The 24,354-nt window shown below is 34.5% G+C and overlaps 1 protein-coding gene across 1 annotated transcript; it reads left to right on the top strand.

Annotated features, from left to right (window-relative positions):
- Window positions 1-17,736: 17,736 nt before the first annotated feature.
- LOC113762436 lies at window positions 17,737-22,817 on the top strand. Its single transcript, XM_027305891.1, has 7 exons — window positions 17,737-18,127; window positions 19,909-20,082; window positions 20,158-20,250; window positions 20,327-20,395; window positions 21,394-21,600; window positions 22,012-22,137; window positions 22,270-22,817. Exons 1-7 carry the CDS (start codon window positions 17,861-17,863, stop codon window positions 22,423-22,425), a joined length of 1,092 nt encoding a protein of 363 aa, XP_027161692.1. The 5' UTR covers window positions 17,737-17,860; the 3' UTR covers window positions 22,426-22,817.
- Window positions 22,818-24,354: the final 1,537 nt, after the last annotated feature.

The raw sequence follows: 24,354 nt of genomic DNA on the forward strand, positions 1-24,354 counted from the left end.
TATAACATTTGGCAAAATTACGGTAACCACCTTAATAGTAGACCTTATGACAAAGTTATTATGCTATCTCGAAAAAAAAATTGTTAGTCTCAGTGCTTGTTAACATGATTAAAAAAACTCTTAACATCTAGTCAATTAAATCACGTATTATAGATTCAGAAATAAAATAAGAAATACAATAACACAAAGTATATTTGAAAAGTGGCTTTCATATATAGGAGAGATTCATAAGACAAGGAATTGTCCCTTGCATCTTTTTGTAAAGATATTAATTATTAAAGGTCAACTAATTAATATGCTTATTAGCGGCTTTTGGAACATTTTAATTTTTACCTGCACCTTTGGCCAAAAATAGTTGGGCAATCCATAGCTGCACTTAAAAACTTGAACTAGTGTAACAGCATACAAATAGCATCTAATTTTAACTAAATATTATTTTTAGCACTTATGTAGATGTATGCCACGAGATTTCCAACAAAAAATCATGTTTCATATTATTATGTCTGTTAGTTAGAAAAAAAAAGTTTTCTACGTTGTCAGTAGAATAAAAGTATATAAAAGGTGGGTAAATTCCAATAAATCCCCTTAAGAAATGCTTGTTTCTCACATTGCTTTATTGAATGTCTAATTGAAAGGCAAAACACTGCACTGGCCATTAAACTATTGCTCGCGTCGACTTCTGACTATCAAATAATTTTTCGTCATAAACTGACTACAAAATTAGCTAATCAGTACAATCGTGACAATTTCATGAATTTTGGCTCTTAATCTACAAAATAATCAAAACATCCAGGGTATTATCGTCCACCACTAATTGACCCTATACCCTTGTTCTATTAAGTTCCAGCAAAACGGCTCCAATACTAAATGTATCAAATTTTATTTCTTGCAGTTCTTCAAAATCAGCTCGTGTGGTATTTTCACCAACTCTATAATTCATCCAATATAATTAACACTTAGTGGTGGACAAAAATACCCCTAAGTGTTTTGATTATTTTGTAGATTAAGAGTCAAAATTCACGAAATGGCCACGGTTATACTAATTAGTTAGTTTAAGGCCAATTTATGATGAAAAATTGTTTGATAATCAAAAATTGATACGAATAATAGTTTAATGGCCCCTGAGATTTTTTGCCCCTAATTAAATTAATTCACCTCCTGTGCTATTACAAATTTCTTCTTCTGGATTGGGAAAATCCAATTTTGGACTGAATTTGGCACGTTCAATGTGCATGGATTCATGAACCAACCGAATTACCCTCTTCATGCCATACAAATTTGTTTTTTCTGAATCCTATGGAGAGCCAAAGGCTCTTTACATGTTATATAAAATTTTACGAAAAAAAAATTTTGAACAAACTTTTGGATTAATAAAACAAGCCAACATGAACTGTAAATATTACACTTATTGTAAAAACTTTTCAACGTATAAAATATTAAGTACAACGTAGTTAAAAATGTAATTTTTTACCAAAATTTAAAAATAAGCTTCATTAACCCAAAGTTACACAAAATTAGAATTTTTAACAATATGAAGAATAATTAGATTGTTTTAGAAAATTTTTCATCGAGAGCGAGTAATTAAAAAATTTGGTAACAAGAACTTGGAAGTAACTTGTTCAATTCACGGTACCTCATGCATTGGATATGCAAAATCTAGCCCGAAATTGCACCGCCCAACCTAATTGTACCGGCACACCAAGCCCAGGGGTAGATTGATTCAATTGAGAATTGAGGCGGGCAAGTGAGGGAGAAGCAATTTTTTGAGGGGGTTTATTGGAATCAAATCCAATAAAGGTCACAAAAGTTTGTCCGTTTTCACTTTGCCCCGAGACTCATTTACTACGCATGCCCGTTGTGACAATTGGTAAGGCTTCCTCAAAGCGTCTAAGCAAGATTTTGCCTAGTACATGGTAGCTGAAGAATCCTCTCAAAAAAGCACAGCCCAGTAAGATTTCATGTTTCTCCATTATTGTATTTTATGTTCTTAATTTTTTTTTTTCATTTTGTCCTTAAAAGTTGGAAGCTCTAAGATTAATGCATGTTATATATATATATATATATATATATATATATATTTTTTTTTTTTTTTTTTTTTTTTTTTGTCGACGGAGTGGGGTGTCCGGGTCAAGTCCGTAAAGGCGGCCCGACTAATCCCCACTCCGGCCCGACCCAACACCCCAACCAGACCTAGCACGTTAAATGCACGGCGAACTGATGTTGCTGCGGAGGTTCGACCCCAGGACCTAACGGTCCCGAGGAAGAGGCGCCAACCACCAGCCCATTCACGTGGGGGCATGCATGTTATATATGGGTTGGAGGTTTTTGTTGGGTAGGGAATGGGAATCAAATGAAGTGACTGATTCCCATATTTCCCGTTGATCAAATGGTAATGGGTTTTGTTCTACATGATTGAAAAAGTTGAAAACGATAACAAAAATTCTATGCTACTGTGTTTTTTACCTTTTTTGTTGATGCTGTTGACCTCTTCTTTAACCTTTTTCACTCAAAGATTTGATTTTTCTGTTTTACTTGTCATTTTCTTAGTATAGAAGGTTTACTGGTCTTCTGGGATAAAACATTTTGGTATGTGATGTGAATAAAAATTGGAGCTTGGACATCAAGAAATGGAACTATCTCTAACGGCACCTGTTGCAACTCCAATACCAACATGGGCATGGGTTGGGGAGAACAGGGGGGCTGGCAGCCTGGCCTGAATGGGGGAAGGAAAGAGTGGAGAAACTTTTGTAAGGAAAGTGCAGATTAATTTGCAGAAGCAGCAGGAAACTTTGACAAGACAAAAAGAGAAATCGACTTATTTATGTTTAGTATTAATATTCATTTTAGTTTGAGAATAAAAGTACAATTTCTATGTTAATTACTCTTTTAGATAGTGTAATGGTAACTAAAAAGAGCCTGTTTGGTGGAAGAAAATATTTTATAGAACAACTTCTTTTTGTACTAATAATATGGAATAAAGAAGCGGTGTTACCTAATCATTACCATGTCCTGGGAAATTATTCGTTGCTGTCCTCAAAAACTAAAGGCAAGGATAGCATTTTCATTGGATCTAATTTTATTGACTATACTACATTTGAATAGTTCTAACTTCCAAGCATGGTTCGCCAACTCGGCCGAGTCCGAGATGACTCGGCCGAGTCATAACCGGAACAGTCCCTACCGTTCCGATACCGATACCCGAAACGCCGATTATATCATACCCGATGTGAATCGCTCCGAATCAGTCGATATTGTCCGAGTTAGAACCGTGTAGAAAGATATCGCCCAAATTCTCGGATTCGACTCGGATATTGTCCAATTTCTCATGCTTTCTTGTTTTCTTTTTCAGCCACAAAGACAAGATTTAGGGGAAAGGGAAGATAAGGGGAGAAACATACCGTCAATTTCTGGGTGCCTTTTGCAGAGAGGGAATATCTTCAGATTAGCAGAGAGGGAAGGAGAAAACAGAGAGAAAGGAAAAGGGAAAAGAAAGAACGAGGGTCACAATTTATTTGGAGATGCGAGTTCTTTTGGCGACCATGGTTATTTGGAGAAGCAGTTCTTTCTTCATCGTCCTTCTTCCTGTGAAGGACGGAGAGGAGAAAAACAGAGGGTGACGGCAGAGGGAAGGAGACAACAGAGGGAAAGGGAAAGCGAAAGAAAATGACAGAGCTTTAGCGGCAACCATTTAATAATCCCAAAGACACCAGGCTCCCACTTTGCCAGGTTTCACTCTCTGATTCCACATTGCGGCAACTGTCACATATTTGGTGGAGAAGCTGGGCTTTTGTACCAGACCCAGAGACAGGGAAAAAAAATATAAAGAAAAATTAGAAGCACTTAAATTTCAAGTTTGGCCCAAGTTCAAGTCCGCATCTTCTTTCAAAATAACTTATCAATTTTAATTTTTTAATTTAGTATTCAGATGTGATATTTAAATATTTGTAAATTTATGTAATGCATTTTGACAATTTTTACATATTATTAAATATATGATTAATTTGTATTAGTAGTCTCTTATCTAAATTTTAATTAGAAAATATATAATGATTATTTGGATACATTTTAATGATCATAAATATAATTTATTTATTTTCAAGTATCTCAATTATGTTGGTTAAAATGATTTTAGGTAAATTAATTAGAAAAATGCAAATTTGATAATTTTAGGAAATATATAGTAGGTATTTAGTAAATTTAATTTGATATTTGTGTTTTTAATGGTATTTTCTATTTTTAGTAATTTTTTCAGATTTTTTGGAAATTTTTATATACTATAATGTGTGTATCACCCGATATTCAACCGATATGCCGCGACGGATATGGAACAACCGAGACCGCGACGCGCCCGCGATCCGCGACGGCGAACCATGCTTCCAAGTCGAGGGTACATTATTGACCATCCCCTGTTGGAAAACGAATATTATGATTTTCTCAATCTATGGATGCTTGAATTCTTGGTTGCAATTGGATTCTTCTATGTTTCTAAATGGGCTAGATTTTGCCTCTAGTAAGAACAAATTCTTGACAATCTTTTGTCTAGAGCAAGTTTGCATTGGTGAACTGAATTTGCTGTCGTGGTTTCTTTTATGAATTTTTTTAAGACCTGAAGTCTAGACTTCATGCTTCTCTAGTTTCTAATTCTGTTATATGACTTTTGTATATTTGTTTTATGAATTATTTGGAGGGGAAGACAAGGATATATGTTAATAGATCTAATTGTTTGACGGATAAGTACCATAGCGTCTGCATTTTCTACAGATAGACATGAAGGAGCTACAGAAAGCAGTAGATCAGTGTGACAGTTTTTCTCAACTAAAATACCAAAGCCAAAGGCTTATGTTGCAGTGGGAGGAAAGAACGCAACAACAATCTCCTGGTGGAAATAAGAAAAGAAAGCTTAATGATGAGGAGGAAATGGTATGAAATATTGTGCATGTTAGTGCTTTTTCGGGTTTGTAAGTTGTTCCAGTTTTTAAAATTTGGAAGTGATCAGAGTAATAAAAAAATTTAATCACACGTCTGATTATGCGCATTGACAGATAAGTTGTCCTTTGTGTTACTCTATGGCTTTTGGAATCAGGAAGAAATCAAGATTCTAATTCTTGTGTTCTTGGGAAAGTTATGATGATCTTTCAATTGATTTGCAGAATCTCGTAGCTGTGTAGCTCTAAAACTTGCAAACAGACATGGATGCAAATTGTTGCTCGAAGTTTATCATTAACTGGTAATATCAAGTTGAAAAACTAGAGCAAGATGCATAAAAAAACTTGTAATCCTGCAGAATGAAACTGCAGCTATCATGTTGAAGCTAGCTGAAGATCAGCTGGTAACTCTTTTATGGGTTATTCAGATTGGCTTATTGGAAGATAAATTTCACTGTATTTGAATCTCTGAATTGTTGTTGAATGTTTTACTCTACTAGGGAAAAAAGAGACAGCTTATTAAGCAAGTAAGGGAACAGGAATTGGAACCTGAGATGAAGAAACCATTAGGGTTGACGATCATGCAAATCAAGAATGGTGCTGTAGAGATGAGACATGCAAGCAAAGAAAGAAGTTGCTTCCATCTGTATTTATTTTTGCTATTGCTGGTCAAAAAATAATTGCTTTCTTTTTGTCTCTGTAGAACCAGAGAGTTACAGTGAAGCAAACAGGGGAGGTTAACAACATTTCAGAGTTGTTTAAACAGCGAAAGGTACTCTCTTTCCCTTAAATTTTTTTAGATCACTCATCAAACAGGAATAGAATTCAAGTATGTTTAATATTTAATGGTGTAGTGGCAGAAGGAAAAGGATGACCTTCAAAAAATAATTCATGATCTTGAACTGGAAATCGCACAGCTAAGATGGACTCAACAATTGAGTGCAAAAACCAGAGATGATGATAAGAAAGCTGAGGAAATGTTGGATTACATTAAAAAAGAACTGAAAGAGAAGGAAGAACAATTGGATAGTGAAGAAAGATTGAAGCAGGTTCTCTCAATCAAGGAGCATAAGAGCCTATGATGAGTTGCAAGAAGCTCGGGCGAAGTTGATAAAAGTAAGCATTTGGCTTGTCGATTCCTTTGCAACTAGACCGTTTCTTTCCCAAAATTTGTGATTCATCTTCATCTTATGTCGTGCAAATAAAATATATAGTCAGCCCGACACATCGATATTACATTAGTTCAGTCTTGAAACCTATGCTTAGATGTACAAAAAAGGATTACTCTGCACTCATGCTACACTTGATGAACAGCTAATTTTAACACATACTTGTTCTGTCCATCTCTTCTGTTCATTCTGACCTAACTGTATAAATGAAGATGATAATTTCAATGATTTTATTATGATAGTCTATTTCCATACTTTCGTAAGTTGTTAGAAATAAGTAATGCATAAGAGTGTACTTTTTTTGCCTTGTAGGCCTTGGAGTTTAGCACGTCTATAATTGGTGTCAGGAAATTGGGAGAGCTGCACAATACATCTTTCCATGTTGCGATGAGAAAAATGTATTCAGATGATGTAGCACAGCTGAAGGCTGAGAGATTGCTCTCATACTGGGAGTCTCGTCTTTTAGATCCTAGGTGGCATCCTTTCCGAGTAGTGGAGGATGAAGGTCAAAATATCTGTATGGTATGTATCTCACCTGACTAGAAATATTTATCCTCTTCCTTTGCCTCCTTAGAACTGCAAATTTTCAACTGGAATCTTGAATTATAAGGCCCTGGACTTTTGCCATAGCAATTACTTCCCATAGATTACTGGAAGACTTGGCAATTCTTTGATTGGCAAGCAGTAAGTTAGAGAACTCCAGCTCAAGCTTTCTTGCCAACATTACAAATTCGATAACAGCACCATTAAAGTTGGAAAATTCAGGATTGAGTGAACACTTCAGAAGCATTGAAGGGCGCTGTACTAAGAAATTCTGCTACTCGATTTAAAAAGAAAACCTGAAGTGCTTGTATGACTTATCATGGCAATGAATATCATTTTATTTCCCTGAGTCTGAACTAAAAGCCACATCCTTCGATTCCCTGAGGTACCTGAATGACTTATTATGGCAAAGAAATATCATTTGATTTCCTAAGTCGAGACTAAGGGCTTTGCATTGAACTGAACCATCCATTGCAGAATGTTTCTCATTTCAAATGAGTTGCTTGCTAAGATTTCACCCCTTTGTAGCCTATATAGAACATTGTTCTTGAAGACTGGCTGACTTTGCAAATTCTTTATATTACAACCACTGGATTTGTCATCATGTTTCTTGTTTGGTTGGTTCTTTTAGGAAATCCTTGATGAAGATGATGAGGAACTGAAAAACCTAAAGAATGAACTTGGAGAAGAAGTTTATAAAGCTGTGACTACTGCCTTGTTGGAGATTAATGAATACAACCCCAGAGATAGAACCCCTATTATGGAGTTGTGGAACTATGAACAAGGAAGGAGAGCAACTCTCAAAGAAGGTGTCTCGTTTTTATTCAATCACTGGAAGATGGCCCCCAAAGAGAGAAGCTTTTAAGCGTTGAAGGAGCTCGCAATCAAATAGTACTAAATTCTAAATCTTGTCATTGCTTCTGACCCTCTTCTGTTCTGATGGCTTGAGTACTGTGTTCATTTACAGCAGTAAAATCTTGTTACTGCAACATCAACAGCGCCAGACATGACTGATTTATGCGTTTCATAAAAATATCTCACCATTGTCTATTGCTGATTAAAAATTTCTTATGGGGCTGATGTATTCTGTATTTAGTATTTCTTCCTCTTCTTTTTTAACTGTTTGTATTTGTCTACTCCTCATTGTTTTCTCCTTCATCCCTCTCATTCTCCTGCCATTTTTCCTTCTAGGCACCCCTAATAGGACCACCATCACTAGGGTTCGACAAAGATGCATACAAGAAAGTACCCCATAAGATGTGCTAGGAGTCTATCTTGGTTTGGTTTACCAGAAAGAAAGAATATTTGTAGGAAATGTAAGATTGACAGGATGAAAGCTAGCATTGGAATTAAATCAGTCAATTTCCTCTCCATAAAAGACGAACCAAATTGATTCCCATCTACCCTCTAAGAAAAGGAGCAGTAGATCATGAATTCTTGGAAGACTGAAGCAAATATATGCACTTGAGACGCAGGGCTTGATTCTGTATTTGGTTTCAAGACCCCCTTAGGTTGACCCGTACTATTTCAAGGTAAGAGTTGTCGAGTCATCCGGTTATATCAACTCGGTAGTGGTTGTCCTATTTGAAAATTGGGAGAGTTTTTTTTTTTTTAATGACAAATTAGGGTTGAGATTAGTAGGGACAAAAAAAAAGTACAAGGAGGGTGAACGTTTTTATCTATTTACACTTTATACGTGCCCGTAGTCGCATATTTGGATATCAAGAATTTCAAAAAAAAAATGTCAGATTTTATTTTGCTTACATCATACATACAATTTTTTTTTTTTTTTGCCGTTAACGATACATTGTATAACCTATTCTATCCTAATCTAGGGGGAGGGGGAGCCTAAGGAAGGTTGTATTAGGGGTTAATGGGTATACAAACCCAACTAAACCAAGGGAGTGTTATGGCACTACCCTTAGATTTTTTTCGCTACAGGTGAGGTTTGAAGTTTGAACCCTCACCTACAGTCCAGGGAGGGACTTAACTTGAACCCTCACCTACAGTCCAAGGAGGGACTTAAGTCCCTCCTTGGTGGCCACTGAGCTAAGCTCAATGGTTATCATACATACAATTTTCAATCATCTTTTTATCTCACGTACATCACAACACAAAAAGTGATACTGTAATTATTTTAAATAAATATTTAAAATAATCTCCTATCCAAATAAACTGATTGACTTTCATATGAGATTCTACTTAATCTCGAGAGAAATAATAATTCTGTAGCACCAGCTTTGTAAGGTAATGAAGATGATTTATCAACTACAGGACCTTTAATTAATGATAGAAAAATTCACCTTTTTGCATTTGAATCGCAAGTCATTTAGAGGTTCCTAATGATTTTGATAGAATTTCTCATAAATTTGCGTGTTATGTCAAATCAATTTCACCAGTGGAATCTACTATGCCTCACTTTATCATGCAATTTGTGCTGAACTTTTTTTTTTTAGACAAAAATATCATTATTCATTAAATCTGCACTAATGACAGAAATTATAGCAATCGTGCACAGATACAAATAGTTGTCAGGACCAAAAATAATACAAGCGAAAAAAATTCTATACGCTTCATTTATTGAACAATTGCAAACTCCCACTTTTAGTATAGTTAAGATTAGTATAATAAAATACTGCTTCATTTATTTTTAAAAAATGCATTAGTACGAGAATTTGTACATGTAATGTAAGAATCACAAGAAAAATCCTGAAATTTTGTCCTTCTGAATTAGGCTTCAAAATCTATGCTGTAAACCTGTAATAACAAATTTTTGTTTTGCCACATCCTCAGCTAGTCATCTAATAAATACAAAAGGGCAAATAAATTAGTGAAAAGGCACTGAATATTACGGTAGATGAAAGAAGGCGTGTTCCCAAGGCCATTACAGAAGAAGCGAAGCTGCATTCGAAATTCGAAAGCGCAATATATACTTAGCATACACAGGTAAAGATTAAAGACGTTTCAGCTTCTCCCTTCCTCCTCTGCTCTCGGTCTATATATACTTAGTCACTTACACATGGGTTCTAAAAAAAGTTTAGATTCTTTGTTGGAGTAGTAAAAATCTTTATCAAAGTTTTGTACTGGTGGCATATTGAAATGGGTATTCATTTCCATAATCAAGTGCGCAATATATCTTTAAAAATATGGAAAAGGCATGCGCTTTTTTAAGTGTAGAGTACTAGAAAATGTTTGTCTATGGGCTATTATTGGTCTTTCCAATGCCTGATCATCAGCCTTTCTTGCCTTGTTAGCAGTGTATTTTTAATCTTCTTTTTTTTTTTTCTTTTTGGTTTTGCTTTGTTTTCTTCAACAAAATGTTTTTTTGATGGTTTAATCTGACCTTTCTGTGGACAGACTTGCATCTGATTTTTCGTTTTTGACAAGGATGTAACTGATTGTTGATGTTGGGAAATGAAAGCATGCTAAGTACTAATAATCTGCCCTTTCTTGGAAAAGAAAAGTAATGATCAATAGATCAAATGATAAGGTTTATTAAGGTTTATGATCCCACAAACATATTTAGCTAATCTTGAACTCGGACAATTTGTCCATCGAAAACTCCATCTGAAATTGCCATTTGGTTTTTATAATTGAACTTTATTAGTCTAGATTCCATACTTATCCGTTTGTATCGATTTAAAGACTTTGTCATGTGGATTTGATTAACATGTGGAACATTTCTTAACGGTTTATGGTACCTTATCTGTATTATTTCCTTTTTCTCTTGACATAGATTTGGAGAGTATGCCGGAGAAGGCAGTTGTTCTGTGTCAGAAAGTTTTTAGTAGGCGAGGCAGGAAGAAATTACGGTTAGAAGATCAAACACTAAGGTCTCAGGTGCCAGAGAAGGAGCCAACGCAACTGGAATCTCAGAATGGAAACAAGAAACGAAAATGCAGACATGAGGAGGAAATGGCGTGGAATTTTGTTCACTTGTTACTTTAATAGTATCCGTTTTCTTTAATTTCCTGATATTCCTACTTTCTTTTTCATGTCTTGAATCAACAGAAGAGACTGAAACAAATATTAATTGCCAATCTAGCTTTGTCCTTTCCGTTTATTGTGTTAGATATAGGTTGGTTTAGTTGAGAGCCCTTCAGGAACCAGTTAACATTTTCACCTAGCTATCCTTGTGAAGTCTTGGTTTTCTCAGTAGTCCCAGAGTCTTTGACAACATGCACAGCCCTTGCTCTTCAGATATAAGAGGACATTTGAGACTGTCAGATTTAATTGACACAATGTTGTGATATGGGTAATGTGAAAATACTTATGCAGGAGGAAACGGCAGCTATCTTGATGGACTTGGTTGCAGATCAAGAGGTGACCAATCCATTTTTTATTCAAGTATTTTGTCTTCAAATGGCCATCGTGCAAGAAGAGTTTTTGCCATAATGTTTGATTTCTGGTGCTTTGTTGAACTATGTCATTTATATTCTCAGAGGAAGAAGGGGGAGTTCACTAAGCTAGTGGATGAACTGGAATGCGAGCCTGACTTGAAGGAACCATTGGAGTTTAACATCAAGCGGATCAGGAGTGCTGTTGGAGAGATGAGATTGGCAAGCCAAAAACATGTGAGGAAGCTAAGAAGAAGTTGGAATCAATTGAGGAAGAGCTCAATCAGAAGGAAGAAGAATTTGATGCCCTGGAACATCTAATTCAAGATGTTCTTGTCTGGATGCAGAAGATTGGTAATGAGTTAAGAGCAAACAGGTGTGAGTGATCTGCTATTTATAAATCTTCTTTTCTTTTGCATGGTATCTCTGCTTAGATGAACTCTTCTTAGGATCTGTAGTCGGCATAAGAATAGTTATTTTCTCTAGTGGAGGAGAACAAGGCTAGCTCAGCATCTATTTTAATATGATTAAATTGTAATTTACTTGCCTAGCAAAATTAAGGTATGATTTATCCAGCTTAATTGTAAAACTTAGTTAAAATGGTTTAGCAGAGTGGATAAATAGCAAATTGGGGCCCTGGCTCATTAGGTCATCAAGCTTTCAAGCTTAGCAGATTCCATAAATCTTCAAAAGGACAAGCAAGTTTCTTGGACGGGTTTGAAGTGAAATGAACTCCACTTGGGTTGCATTTTTTGGAAGAGTTTTTTATGCAAATTTTTTGGAAGAGTTTTTTATGCAAGTAACGCTGTAGAACTCTCCACAATGTGATGTACGTGAGATAAAGTGCTTCCTTCCCATTTTATACATTAGGTCATTCGAATTCAGGGTTTAAATACTTTAAAAAATGTAAACAGAAATAAGTGATTGGCGTTAATTTAGATTTAAGGTGGTTACTTTTTCGTTTTCTTTTACTCTAAATTTTGATCTTTTTAGAACGAAATTATGCCTTTTCAATCAAAAAATCTGTGAACCAAACGAACCCAAAGAGGATGGGTGGTTGGGTGGCGGGCATTTCTCGTTCCTTGGGGGGAAAAAGCTCCAAGGTGCAGGAACCATTTTTATTATTTGGATTAACTTTTTATGCAATGACGGTGTAATGATTTTTTTATACTAACAACTATTGATGTATGTCATATGTGTGTGATTCAAATTTTAAATTTTAAATTTATATTATGTGGCATAATAATCTAAACCTACCAATGTATAAAAAATATATATACTGATAGTGTGTCAAAAAACTTATTCAAAGTATAAAAGATACCTAGAATTTTGATATGAAGAACCGGTCACTAGGGACTTCAATAGCTATATTTGTTATCAGTGATTTGTCAAAACAAGAAAAAAAATAAAAAAGAGCAACATACAAAATTATTTAGTTGATAGTGGATACACTAGCGAATTTAGATGAATGTCACATATACGACACGTGATGTTCAAATCCAAATTCAAATAATGTGGTATACATTTATCCAAGTAGATTTTTGTTTGGATAGTGAATTAGTTGTAGAAATTTATTTGCTTGTATGTATCATCAATATATTTTTTAATAACCTTTTTATGTCGCATATACTATATTAAAAAAGTGGTTACACTATTTCTTTTTTAAAAGGGATAATTTCAAAAATCTCCCTTGAAATTTTTGACAATTTTAAACAGCTCCCCTGTGATTTGAAAAATTACACTTACCTCCCTTAATGGTGTAAAATTACTTCAATAACCCTCACAAAATGCTTTAACCCATTTATAAGAAAACAAGGAAATTTATAAAAGAAAATTCCTAATCAACAATAAACCCGCAAACCAGTTTACTCCTTTCTACCATATGGTATTCACCAATTTGCTAGTAATTATTTCCTCTTTCTCCTTAGACCAATCTCGAGTCTAACTAATTTACAAACAAATTTTGCCCCTTTTCATTAACAAATTATCTTCCCCTTTCTCTCTTCTCATGAAAAAATATATAGAGATTATAAATGGTTTAATTACACTTTGCCCCTCTAAACTTGAGCCCTTATAACACTTTGCCCCCTAAACTCCAAATATATACACTTTACCTCTTGTGGTTAACTTTTTGACGGGATTAAGACGAAGTTATATTTTTCATAACCAAAATATCCCTGTTTAAACACACATAATAATTATAATATAATAAATACCTATTTCTTTAATAGTTGCTAAATGCATTTGAACACAATTATACTGTACATTTCGATCTTTTAGCACTAAAATAAATTAGATAATTCACAAAAAAGAAGTTTAAGTAACTCAATGTGTTTATCTCAATGCCATAACAATACTTATTTTTTTAAAAAATAATATTAATTAATGCGTTTGGAATGAAAATTATTTGCTTATATTTTTTTATTGTAGTACTTTTTAATAAGTTTTATATGAGAAAAAAACATGATTAAAAATAAAAATATATTGAAAAACGTATTTAGAGAAATTTTAGTTTTTTTTTAATGTAGAATGCAAACAAAATACAAAGCAAGGTATGAATGTGGTATTAAATTATCAAATAGCATCTTATTGACTCATGAAATTCTTGTGCAAGCTACAAAGTAAATGAAAATGATCAAAACTAATCCATTTACAATTTAAGGAAGAAAGATAACCAATGGAAAACTTGTGCAGATGTTTTAAGAATTTTTAAATTCTTTTTTCTCCACAATACAATTTTTTCAATTCTTTGGTATTATACCATCTTTTTTTCTAATTTTTTAAAATCATATGACTTTTTGTTTTTCCTAATAAACTGTTTCATATTTCGATTAAAAGTATAGCATTATTCTAGAACTACTATATAAGGGCATTAATGTTATTTTGTTAAAATTTTGGATGAAAAATTCATCATTAATGTTAAACTTAGTCAATGAAAGGGGCAAAGTGTATATATTTAAAGTTTAGGGGAGCAAAGTGTTATAAAGGGTCAAGTTCAAAGGGGCAAACTATAATTAACCCTTGGTAAATAATCAATTTTTCTATGCCAAAAAGATAAAACTCATGTCAAGAACTTAAACCGTATTAATTTGATATAGACAACATGAATTACACAAATAAATTGTTTTGCCAAAAACCCAAATGTGAAATAACTTTTCAATTTGCTTCCAATGTCATGGTAATTTTTTTTTTATTTTCTTTCTTGAGTACAAGCAACATATAACACTATTGTCGACATTTTTAAGATATGGTATTGATCGTGGGATACATGGGTAGATCATAATAGGGTTTTAATGAGTTAGATTGTATTTAAAATGACAAATATATTTTCGATTCTAATTATTTTGAGTATCATAATAAATTGTTAATGGCATGGTAGAAAAGGAAAGATGATGTCGGGGCATCTTGTATCATGAAAAAAGTGTTGCTAAATTATTTTTTCTTTCTTGCCTTGGAGATGAAGAGAAGTTGTCTTCCAAGGATCGATGGATGGTGAATCTAGTGATACACACAGGCAAGTTAAAGTAAGAGATGAAAGAAACTTTTTAAAATTTGAAAGAGGGCATTATAGGACATTGAAATGAAAAATTGGCCTATTGGGCCTACTTTTTTACATAAATCATCAAAAGACGGGAGGTGGCTGTAATTTTTAAAACCTTATGAGAGCTGTCTACTATTGTTAGAAACTTCAAGGGAGGTTTCTGTAATTATCTCTTTTTAAAAGGTTATCTCAAAAAATCTACTGTATCAGCACATGATTTCCACAATGAGTTTATGCTTAGCGGATTAGGACCCGACAAGAAAGGTTGCTTTTTGAAATCTGTGCACGTACAAACAAAAAAAAAAAAGGCGTCACTGGGACACATCAGGCAATGATTTGAGACGTGGTAGCAATTATTTTCTATGATCAAGCCCTAGCATAGTTGGAACAATTGAATGCAGAAAACGGGTTCACTGTTGTGGTTCCTGCCGGTTTGTGAAATTATCCTTGTCGAGCCGGGTTTAATAAACACGTGCTAGTCAATCTCTACTAATAAATTTAGATAAAATGCGGGTTTGTTTGGATTGGGTTTTATTTTCCCAAATTTATTTGCTTACATCATCATTACAATTTCCAATACACCTTCTTACCTTCCCAATTACCTTTTTATCTCACATACATCACATCACAAAAAGTGCTACAGTAAAAATATCTCTAATAATTCACAATCCAAACAGACCTGAACACATTTCGTCTTCAATTTTTTTGGCATAATACATTTAGTGTCTGAATTATCAATTTTTGACCAATTTCATCATCAAATGAGAAATTAATCAATTTGAACAAAAATCGAGCATCTAATGAGTATGAATTCGTTAAGTAAAAAGTCTTGCACGACTTAAAAAGAAAATGGTTATCTGCGCTCTCTCAACTCCGATACCTTTCTTCCCAACTCCAATTTCAGTTCAAATTAATTCATTTTTCAATTGAGGATGAAATTGGTTAAAAAATAATAATTTAAACACTATGTTATGCCAAAAAGTTTGAAGACGAAGCGTGTTTATGACTCAAAGTTTAGGGATAAAAATTAGCATGAGTTGTAATCCGAGGTAGAGTGCACTCGCTTCAGCAAACAACACAAGGGCCTTCACCAAATCTATTACAGAAAGCAAAAATTACTCCACCAATCGCTATACCGAGAATGAACTTGATTTTGATGTTATTTATATTTGTAGATGCATGCATTGTTATTACTTGTCCCACAAATACCTATTAAGACTGACCTTTAAAAGAATGGAAAATTAATAGTATTTGTTATTATCAATTTATGCCCTGACTAAAAATATATATATATATGTATACTAGCTGTGCCATAGTTGATCAACATGGTAAATTGATTGTTTACATAATACTACTCCACTTTCTTTGCTAAATTTATACTACCGTACGGTGTTCTCTTCCTTAAACGACACGGCAAAATCATCCCATGGGTTCCTTGTACTGGTGTTTTGCTTTTTACGTACAAGTTAGGATTCCCGAGCCACATTTGTTTGTTGACTGTTTTTATTTCCTTGCACGAAACTACCATTTGGGAGTGGAACAAGAACTAAATAAACCTGGGAAAATCTTCAAAAGTTAGGATTCCCAAGCTAATGCACTTTTAACTTTCTTTTCATGTAAGACAATAATCAACATTACATCATTAGTTCTTTTCCCAATACAGTACCAAATGGAGAATTATTTGAGACAAAAGCCACCTGTTAAAAATTTTTAAAAAAAACTCATAAAAAAATATATATATAGTTTTGCATTACTACTAGCTACTCCCTCCCTTTTTTTATAACTGACGTTTAAGAAATTTGCTCTTAAGTACTTTTATCTGTCGTTGTATTATCCCCATGCAGCATTAATTATTTTTTCACAATTTTACCCTTTTATCTCTCTTTTCCAATACAGGGTTCTTAATTACTACTCCTAGTAATTATTGCTTCTCTCTTTGCTTTTGGCCTAGTAAAACAGCACCATTTAGTATTCTAGTGAGAGAAAATATGGGTGAATTGGATAATTAATGAGGGTACAAAAGGAAAGTAGTGTATAGATTTAAACAATGAAAAACTTTTTTTAATTGGTGTGCAAAACCTTAAACGTCAGTTATAAAAAAAGGGAGGGAGTACATGATTGCCAGCTTAATCATGGTCCACGCGTAGATGAATGCGTAATTATCATAGTCGTTAAACTCAGGGTCCTACTCTCATGATCCTACAATTTCGAAAAGATGCGCACTCTCGATACACATGTATATATATCATGATAAAATGAGTGACTAAATTGCAACATGATTTTGTTTCGTTTAATGTAGAATAGCTGGCTTAGGCTCTGTTTGATAACTCAATTCAGCATTTAAATTTAATGGATTTAGATTTTAACATATTCAGCGCGTTTTGATAACAAAAAATTGAACATCTGATTAATTAAGTGGTACCGAATTTTTTAGGTAAAATTTGCTTTCAAAATGAAGTGATAAACTATTCACTTATCACCGAATGTGATATGCATTTAAATATACTAGATTTAATACTTAACAATTCAATAATTTAATGGATTCAAATTTCAATTTTATCAAACACACCTTTAATTAGGAAGAGCCTAACTCTCATTACCTCACTACTTTTTTCATAATCCTTTGGGATAATTTAATCACCAAGTTACAACGCTTCGACGGATCGAAATGACAACCTTCATCCAACATTTATGACTTAATCTCCCAAATTAGGAATAATAATTTCAACAAATATTATTGTATTTCTCTACTCAATTGCGTGACTTCTTTCTCGACTATAGGAACCGTCCAAAAAACACGAACAACAAAAGCAATATTAATTTTGTTGCGATAATGTTTGAACCCAAAAATGTAAACATCAACGACAAATATAGTATTTCTTTTTTTTTTTTTACTTGCTCAATTGCGTGATTTCTCTCTCGACTATAATTACTGTCCAGAAAATATGAACAATGAAAAAAAAATTATATTACAATAAAATTCGAACCCCAAAAACATGAGAATTAACACAAAATTTTGTAGACTCTTTTAGATTTGAGCTAGGTCTCAAGAAAAATTTCAAAAAATATTTTATTATAGTTCCAAGTTCCAACTTTCAAGAGTCCACAGATTCCCCCAATAATAGTCCCTGGTTTATGCCCTGTTTGGCGTGATATTGAATGAGGTACTATAAATAGAACCTCGAAAAGCAAAAAAATTCTCCCGCCATCAGCCCCCAGCCTCGAAAAATCTCGAATTCCAGAACTGCCCTTCTCCCCACCACTTTCAGGCAAAAGAATTTCTTTGATTCTTTCCTTCATCTGCTGAAAACGAAAAAAAGAAAAGAGTTTCAGTAATTTCGGGAAATGGAGCTACCGGTGATCGATTTGGCTCCATATTTGGAAACCTCGACGAAGTTGAGGTCCGAATCCGACTGCACGAATCTGGATCCGGAAATGAAAAGCCTCTGCGAAGAAGTCAGTCGGACCCTAAGAGAAACCGGAGCTTTGCTGTTGAAAGACCCGAGATGCTCTGCAGAAGACAACGATAAATTCCTCGATATGATGGAAAAGTATTTCGAAAAGCCTGAAGAATTCAAGCGCCTCCAAGAACGGCCTCACCTCCATTACCAAGTAATCTTTTTATTTACCAGTGTTTTTTTTTTTTCAAAATTTGTCAATCATTTTAATCATTTTTCGTGTTTGAGTTTTAATTTGATATAATTTTAATATTCTTCATTTGGTAGATGTTGTGGTAGTGTTTTTGTTTCACTCGATTCCATTTTTAGGCATTATTACGGGAAAGGAAAGATAATCATAATATGAACAGGAAAATGATTTGTAGTATAACTTTTTTTTTTCTTTTTCTTTTTGTTATAAACTGCGGAACCTCAGTTACTAAAAGAAAAAATGTATAATTTGGACGATTATAATTAGTTTTCTGAAGGAGTAAATATGTTTAAAAGACTAAATTGTTTTTATTTTAGCTGAATTGTGAGCTGAAAATGCATTGGCATTTCGTCCGAGTAAGGTGGTTCGTATCCTTAATTGTTTTAGTTGTAGCGCATTGAATTAGAGGATGAAGTGTTGTTTTCTTTAAGTGTAGAACTTGAAAAATATTTGACCTTTTCTATTATATTTGAACCTCAGTTTTCTTAATTGCTTTTGATGTTGAAATGAGTTGTTGAAAGTTTTAATGTGACAGTCCGTGCTTTAACCTTTACGTTTCAGGTATACTGAATTAGTGTGAAATCATGGCGGTAATAACATTTACGGAAAATAGTTGATAAGTTATGCTTTTTTGCTGCTTTTCTTTTTTCAATATGTATTTGGGAGTAAACGGGTGTTAGTAATGTGTAAATTGCATTTGTAGTTTCTGTGGGATGAAATGGAAGATGATGAAAATTGACCAATGTGCTCAGTACTTGTTGAATACCATATTATCTAAAAGCATTAAAATTTAGTGGGAAGAGTTTACATTTGTGGGATGGATTCTGTCCAATTTTCAAATTATTTAGGGCAAGTTTATTGAGAGTAGTGGTGAGGGAGGGTTAAGTGTAATCTTTGCTTGGTTTGATGTCACTGTGAACTAGAATCTGATCTGAAAGTTTAAGGTGCAAGGAGCAAAGTGTTTTTTTTTTTTTTTTTTTTTTTGTGTGTTTAAGCACTCCCAATAACGGTTGTGCTTGAGAGAGTCAACTACCAGGTAAGGAAAGCTAGTTTAAGATGAATGTCGTTCAGTTTGGACATTCTGTCTGAGAGTATATGCAATGATGCCAGTATCTTTGCAATCTTAAATCTGTTGGTCTTGTGAAGTATTGGTGGACATGTTGATCATTTGAGACTGATTTGTTGAAACCGAAGCGCTTAAAGATGTGAAGGCATGTGATCTTTCTCATGAAGATAGTTGAGTCGATCTATTTACATTTAAGAATACCTAACATAATAGTTAAGATTTTCATGGAGGTTGAAGGACAGACACTGGTGGCATTTGTCATTCTTCTCATTATTATCTGTTTGTATATCTTTTTGGAAGCTACTGAAGTTAGCTGTTGCTTTCAGGAGAATACAGGCAATGTAGGTCTTACAAGTTGTAACTTGTTGAGAACTGAGCAATGTTACCATGTTTGGAATAAAATATATGCCAAGGGGCTGAATTTCACCTTCTTGTTCTCTTGAATACACAAACCAGGAAAGTAAGCTGAACCAGTTAGCTGCTGTGCAGATTCATGTCATTGTCAGATGGTTACCATGTGGAAGTGCTTACCTAATAAGGGGAACAGAGTAAAAAAAGATGAATTATAATGAGACATTAACTGCACAGCCATCATTTATGCTTTTATCACTCGTGTATTCTGTTTTTCTTACCCTTTTTTTTTTAAATTTCAACAGTCTCTGAAATGCTGAATTCACAGGTTGGGGTGACTCCAGAAGGAGTTGAAGTACCTCGTAGTCTAGTTGATGAGGAGATGCAAGAGAAATTAAGGGCAATGCCTAAAGAGTTTCAACCAGCCACTCCCACTGGGCCAGACCCTAAGTGGCGTTACATGTGGAGGGTTGGGCCCCGGCCACCAAACACATGCTTTAAGGTATTGGTGGTACCTCTTTTTGACAATTTTAACATGATTAGTCTTCTTTTCATGACTAGCAGTCCCTTCTTCTAGGAGCTAAATTCGGAGCCTGTCATACCTGAAGGATTCCCTGAATGGAAAGCCACTATGGATTCATGGGGGTATAAAATGATATCCGCGATTGAGGTAGGTCATCAAGATTGCTGCTCTTCTTTCTAATTGTATGTATGCTGAAATATAATGTATGCAATTTATCTTTCAGGCTGTGGCTGAAATGGCAGCAATTGGATTTGGCTTGCAGAAAGATGCTTTTACTTCTCTCATGAAGCAGGTAATAGTTATTCTTGTCATTCCAGCTACCCCAACATATGACTGTGCACATGCTAAATCGGAGATAGCATGAAGACAAAGATAAGTGATGAGTAAATTCTTTTCCTACAGAAAATTTATGTGATACATATTGTGGACTAAGTGGACTGCTGAGCCCTTTACTGTTGTGTGAGGATGCCATGTGAAATTAGATTTTCATCATACATTGCCTTTGACTTTAAGGGCATGAATCGATGCTTCATGACCAATACTATGTTTATGATTATATGGTTTATGGGTTTCAGTCCTTGGTTGCACTGTCGTAAAAGGTGGTTCTATAAGGGTGACGTAGCATGTCTTTTTGCAAAATAAGGAATGCATGTTAATATCCATCTCTCTTTGACCTTTGCCTGAATTACTGTGATGCAGAGAATGACATTGCATCCTGCCAAGAGTTCCTCAGTATTTTCTTAGTTCTTAGTCTCCATCCAGTTGTTTAATTATCTGAAGTTGAAATTGGAATGTATTTTTTGCTTCATTTGACAGAATAGAAACCAACTATTTGAGAAATGCGGTTGTGGTCCCTAATCATTGAGTTTTTTTGGGTTCTTGACTTTATTAAGTTGGATGATTAGCCAAGTAGGCCTTGGTCTAGTGGCTAAGGTTGAGACCTCAGGACTTAGTGGTCCTGCATTCCATTCCCCCTTCCCCCTCCTTGCTTCTTAAATCCCACCCTCCCCTGCCAGAAAAAAATAAAATTGGATGAGTACAATGCCAATGTGTTCAAATTTGTCAATTTGGTCTGTCCCGATTTTGGAGCCCTTTTTGCATGAGGGTTTCGACCCTATCATCCCTAATCATTTTCATTTTCCTTCAAAGTTGTACTTTTAGGGACCATTTTGACTAGGCCATTAATACAGGGACCAATCTCCGTTCTCTTAACCTTAATTTATTTCCTTTTTTCTCTTGAATTATTTCGTGTTGATTTCCAACAGGGTTATTTGTGTTTTCAAATTCCAGGGACCCCATCTACTTGCACCAACAGGAAGTGATCTTCGGCGTCATGGCCAAGAGGGCACTGTCTTTGCAGGATACCACTATGACCTCAACTTCCTTACAATTCATGGCAGAAGCAGATTCCCTGGTCTAAGTATTTGGCTGAGAAATGGCCAGAAAATGGGAGTGAAGGTTCCTGTAGGATGTCTCCTCATTCAGACGGGAAAACAGGTAAGAGTATGCTATTTCGCTATGCACTTGGCAAGATCAGCTCATCAATTTGCTTGAACCTGCTGGTGTTAGACATGACTAGCTTGACACAAATAGAGCAAGCAGCTGCTCAGTTTTGGTTTCTTAAGCAAGAACTATTAACCATTCTAGCCATTGACCTCAAAGGATTTCAGAATAAATAGTGGATAGAGTACATTTGATGACAAATAACATCAAAGAAATGGACATTTGCATGAATAAACAATTGACGAAGAATGCATTCCATTGCTATGGAATTTATCTGTTTTGTATTTGGTTACTGGTAAGGGTGAATCTTTAGTTTCAGAATCTTTATCTGCATTTTCTTTACATGAAAATATAGGTTTGTGCTAATGGCTGGTGACACGTGCTTTTGATTTACTGAACATGCAGATAGAGTGGTTGACTGCAGGAGATTGTATAGCTGGCATGCATGAAGTTGTTGTAAATAGTAGGACAACTGACGCAATAAAAGTAGCTATAAAGCAAAATCGTAGCCTCTGGAGAGTTTCATCCACAGTAATCTTAGTTGCTATTTTTTTCTTCTTTCTTTCCCTTCTTCCTAATATCTCATTTTAGTAAAAATTGCTGAATGCTTGATTTAAATTATAAAGCTTAGCTAACTCTGAATCTTTTTTTACCTTTCGTCAGCTATTTGCACATATTGCGTCAGATGCAGTGTTGAAACCTCTAGGCCACTTTGCTGACTCTCCTCATGGTGGCATTTATCCACCCATATGCGCTGGGGAATTTGTAGAAAAAGAACTTGCGGTAATCAACCTTAAAGGAAGGAAAGGAGAGCCTTGAGAACTGGTTGGGGGTTGTTGTGTTGGTTTTCCTTGCTGCGTTCCATTAGCCTTCTGAGATTGAGGTAATAATGGATGAATTAACTCTGAACACCTCAATTGATTAGGGTTTGGATCAGGAACTCTGAGACTTGAATGGTCATAACTGTTGCTATTCAATTGTTTATTGATGTTTGTCCATTTGAGTTAGAGAATCAAAAGTTCTCCAGTGTTATTTAATAATCCGTCGACATGAGATCAGGTCTATGGCTGCTCTCTTGCTCTGGTTGTTCCTAGGACAAATAGGCAAACTTTGAGCATTGCCTCTTGTATTACTAATCAGTATATTTACTGCTGCACGTGCGTGTCTAATTCATGTAATCGGTGCAATATCAACTGCTTATTAGAACACAACTTTCGGGCTTTTGATGAATTTTAGTCATTTAGTGTTTTTTTCCTTTTCTACTGTTATCTTGACAGTTGACTGTTGGCCAACTGAGTTGCTTAAAACTTCATATATTTTTCACCTTTACATTGATGTGGAGCAATAATTGCATACGTTCCTGTTGAAGTAAGGCAATGCACTTGATTCAGACGTAATCTGATAAGTATTTTGTGGTCGGGAAGAAAACATGAATTAGTTAAACTGGTGGAGGTGTCACACCTGAACTAAAGTTCAGAACTGAAGATGCACCCTCACCCAGCCTACATCGTGGAAATCTCCTTTATTTTCAGTTTCTTGAAGGGTACTTTATTTATATTTTAATACTGGGAAGGAATGATTTTGGAATCTGATTTCTAATGATCAAGATTTGTACGAGGATCTCTTTAAGCTCAGTCTAGATATTATGTTTAGTGGCATAAACATTAAGTTTAGTGAAAAAAGCCAAGAACAAGGCCCTAAACTTTCATCAACTTAGACATTTCCTTCTACCTCAAAGTATTTAGAACAAGGCCATGGACATAACTAAATGGCTAAAAATTAGTTTCTGATAGTGGATGCTGAAGAGGAGAGTCGATACCAATTAGAGGCCAAGAAAATGGCCTGATAAAATAGTTTGTCCTGACCAGAGCTCCTCCTTACATGTGGTTGTTTGTCGATTTTTATGTCCAATGAGTTGTAAAAAAAAAAGATTTAGAGTTAGCTAAACTTTTATGTCGATTTCTGATAGTGGATGTTTTTCTGTATTAATACTAGAAGACTTCAGGCTGTGCTTAGCACAGCCCATGCCCACTTAAAATTTCAAGAACAATTAAGTGGAAATCGCATAAAATCAATAGAAGACAAAAGTAGAATACAAGCCCACTTACGTATATTACTAAATACAAGAGTAAATCTTAATCCTATCACTAAATATTAATTAGTAATTAGCTAAACTAACTATAACTATAGTCGGAGATAAAATTTTAATGGAAGTTGATACATTGGAGTTTAGCTTAACAATTAAGTTTGAAATTCTTATTTATTTCAATATTGTTTAAGAATTGAGATTATGAGTTCCCTCTTTTTTGCATTTCATATTTGTTTGAGTAAGTCGATTAATTTTGTTGAAAAACATATGGGATATTATTTTGTTATGACAATTTTTTTAGAGCAAATTAAAATATTTTAACTCACTACTGATTTTCCAATCCAATTTATCAAACTAAAATTTGGACGGTAATCGGATATTGGACTTAAAAAATCAATTCCCAAATTATCAAAACTTTTTATCGAATTTCCGACTATCGATCGATGAACACCCATAAACATAAGGCTAGACTTGTTTGACTTTGCATGAATAAAAGGCCAAAAAAAAAAATGTGCAATGGCAAGAATAGCAATGTACAAGAAATATTAACAAGTCACTTGTCAAGTTATTAAGAAGCGATGTGACAAGTAAGGAGACAAAGTAATAAAGTTCACTTCTTTCTTATATAATAGGTAGGTAGATATAGATGACTGGCGGCT

Source organism: Coffea eugenioides, chromosome 2, assembly GCF_003713205.1.
Source record: "Coffea eugenioides isolate CCC68of chromosome 2, Ceug_1.0, whole genome shotgun sequence".
NCBI classification, from domain to species: Eukaryota; Viridiplantae; Streptophyta; class Magnoliopsida; order Gentianales; family Rubiaceae; genus Coffea; species Coffea eugenioides.

Excerpts from the sequence above, each read along its gene's own strand:
- LOC113762436 (XM_027305891.1), top strand. The coding sequence starts at position 17,861 with ATGGAGCTACCGGTGATCGATTTGGCTCCATATTTGGAAACCTCGACG. Across the intron at positions 18,128-19,908 it reads GGCCTCACCTCCATTACCAA|GTTGGGGTGACTCCAGAAGG; the intron begins GTAATCTTTTTA and ends CTGAATTCACAG. Across the intron at positions 20,396-21,393 it reads TTACTTCTCTCATGAAGCAG|GGACCCCATCTACTTGCACC; the intron begins GTAATAGTTATT and ends TTCAAATTCCAG.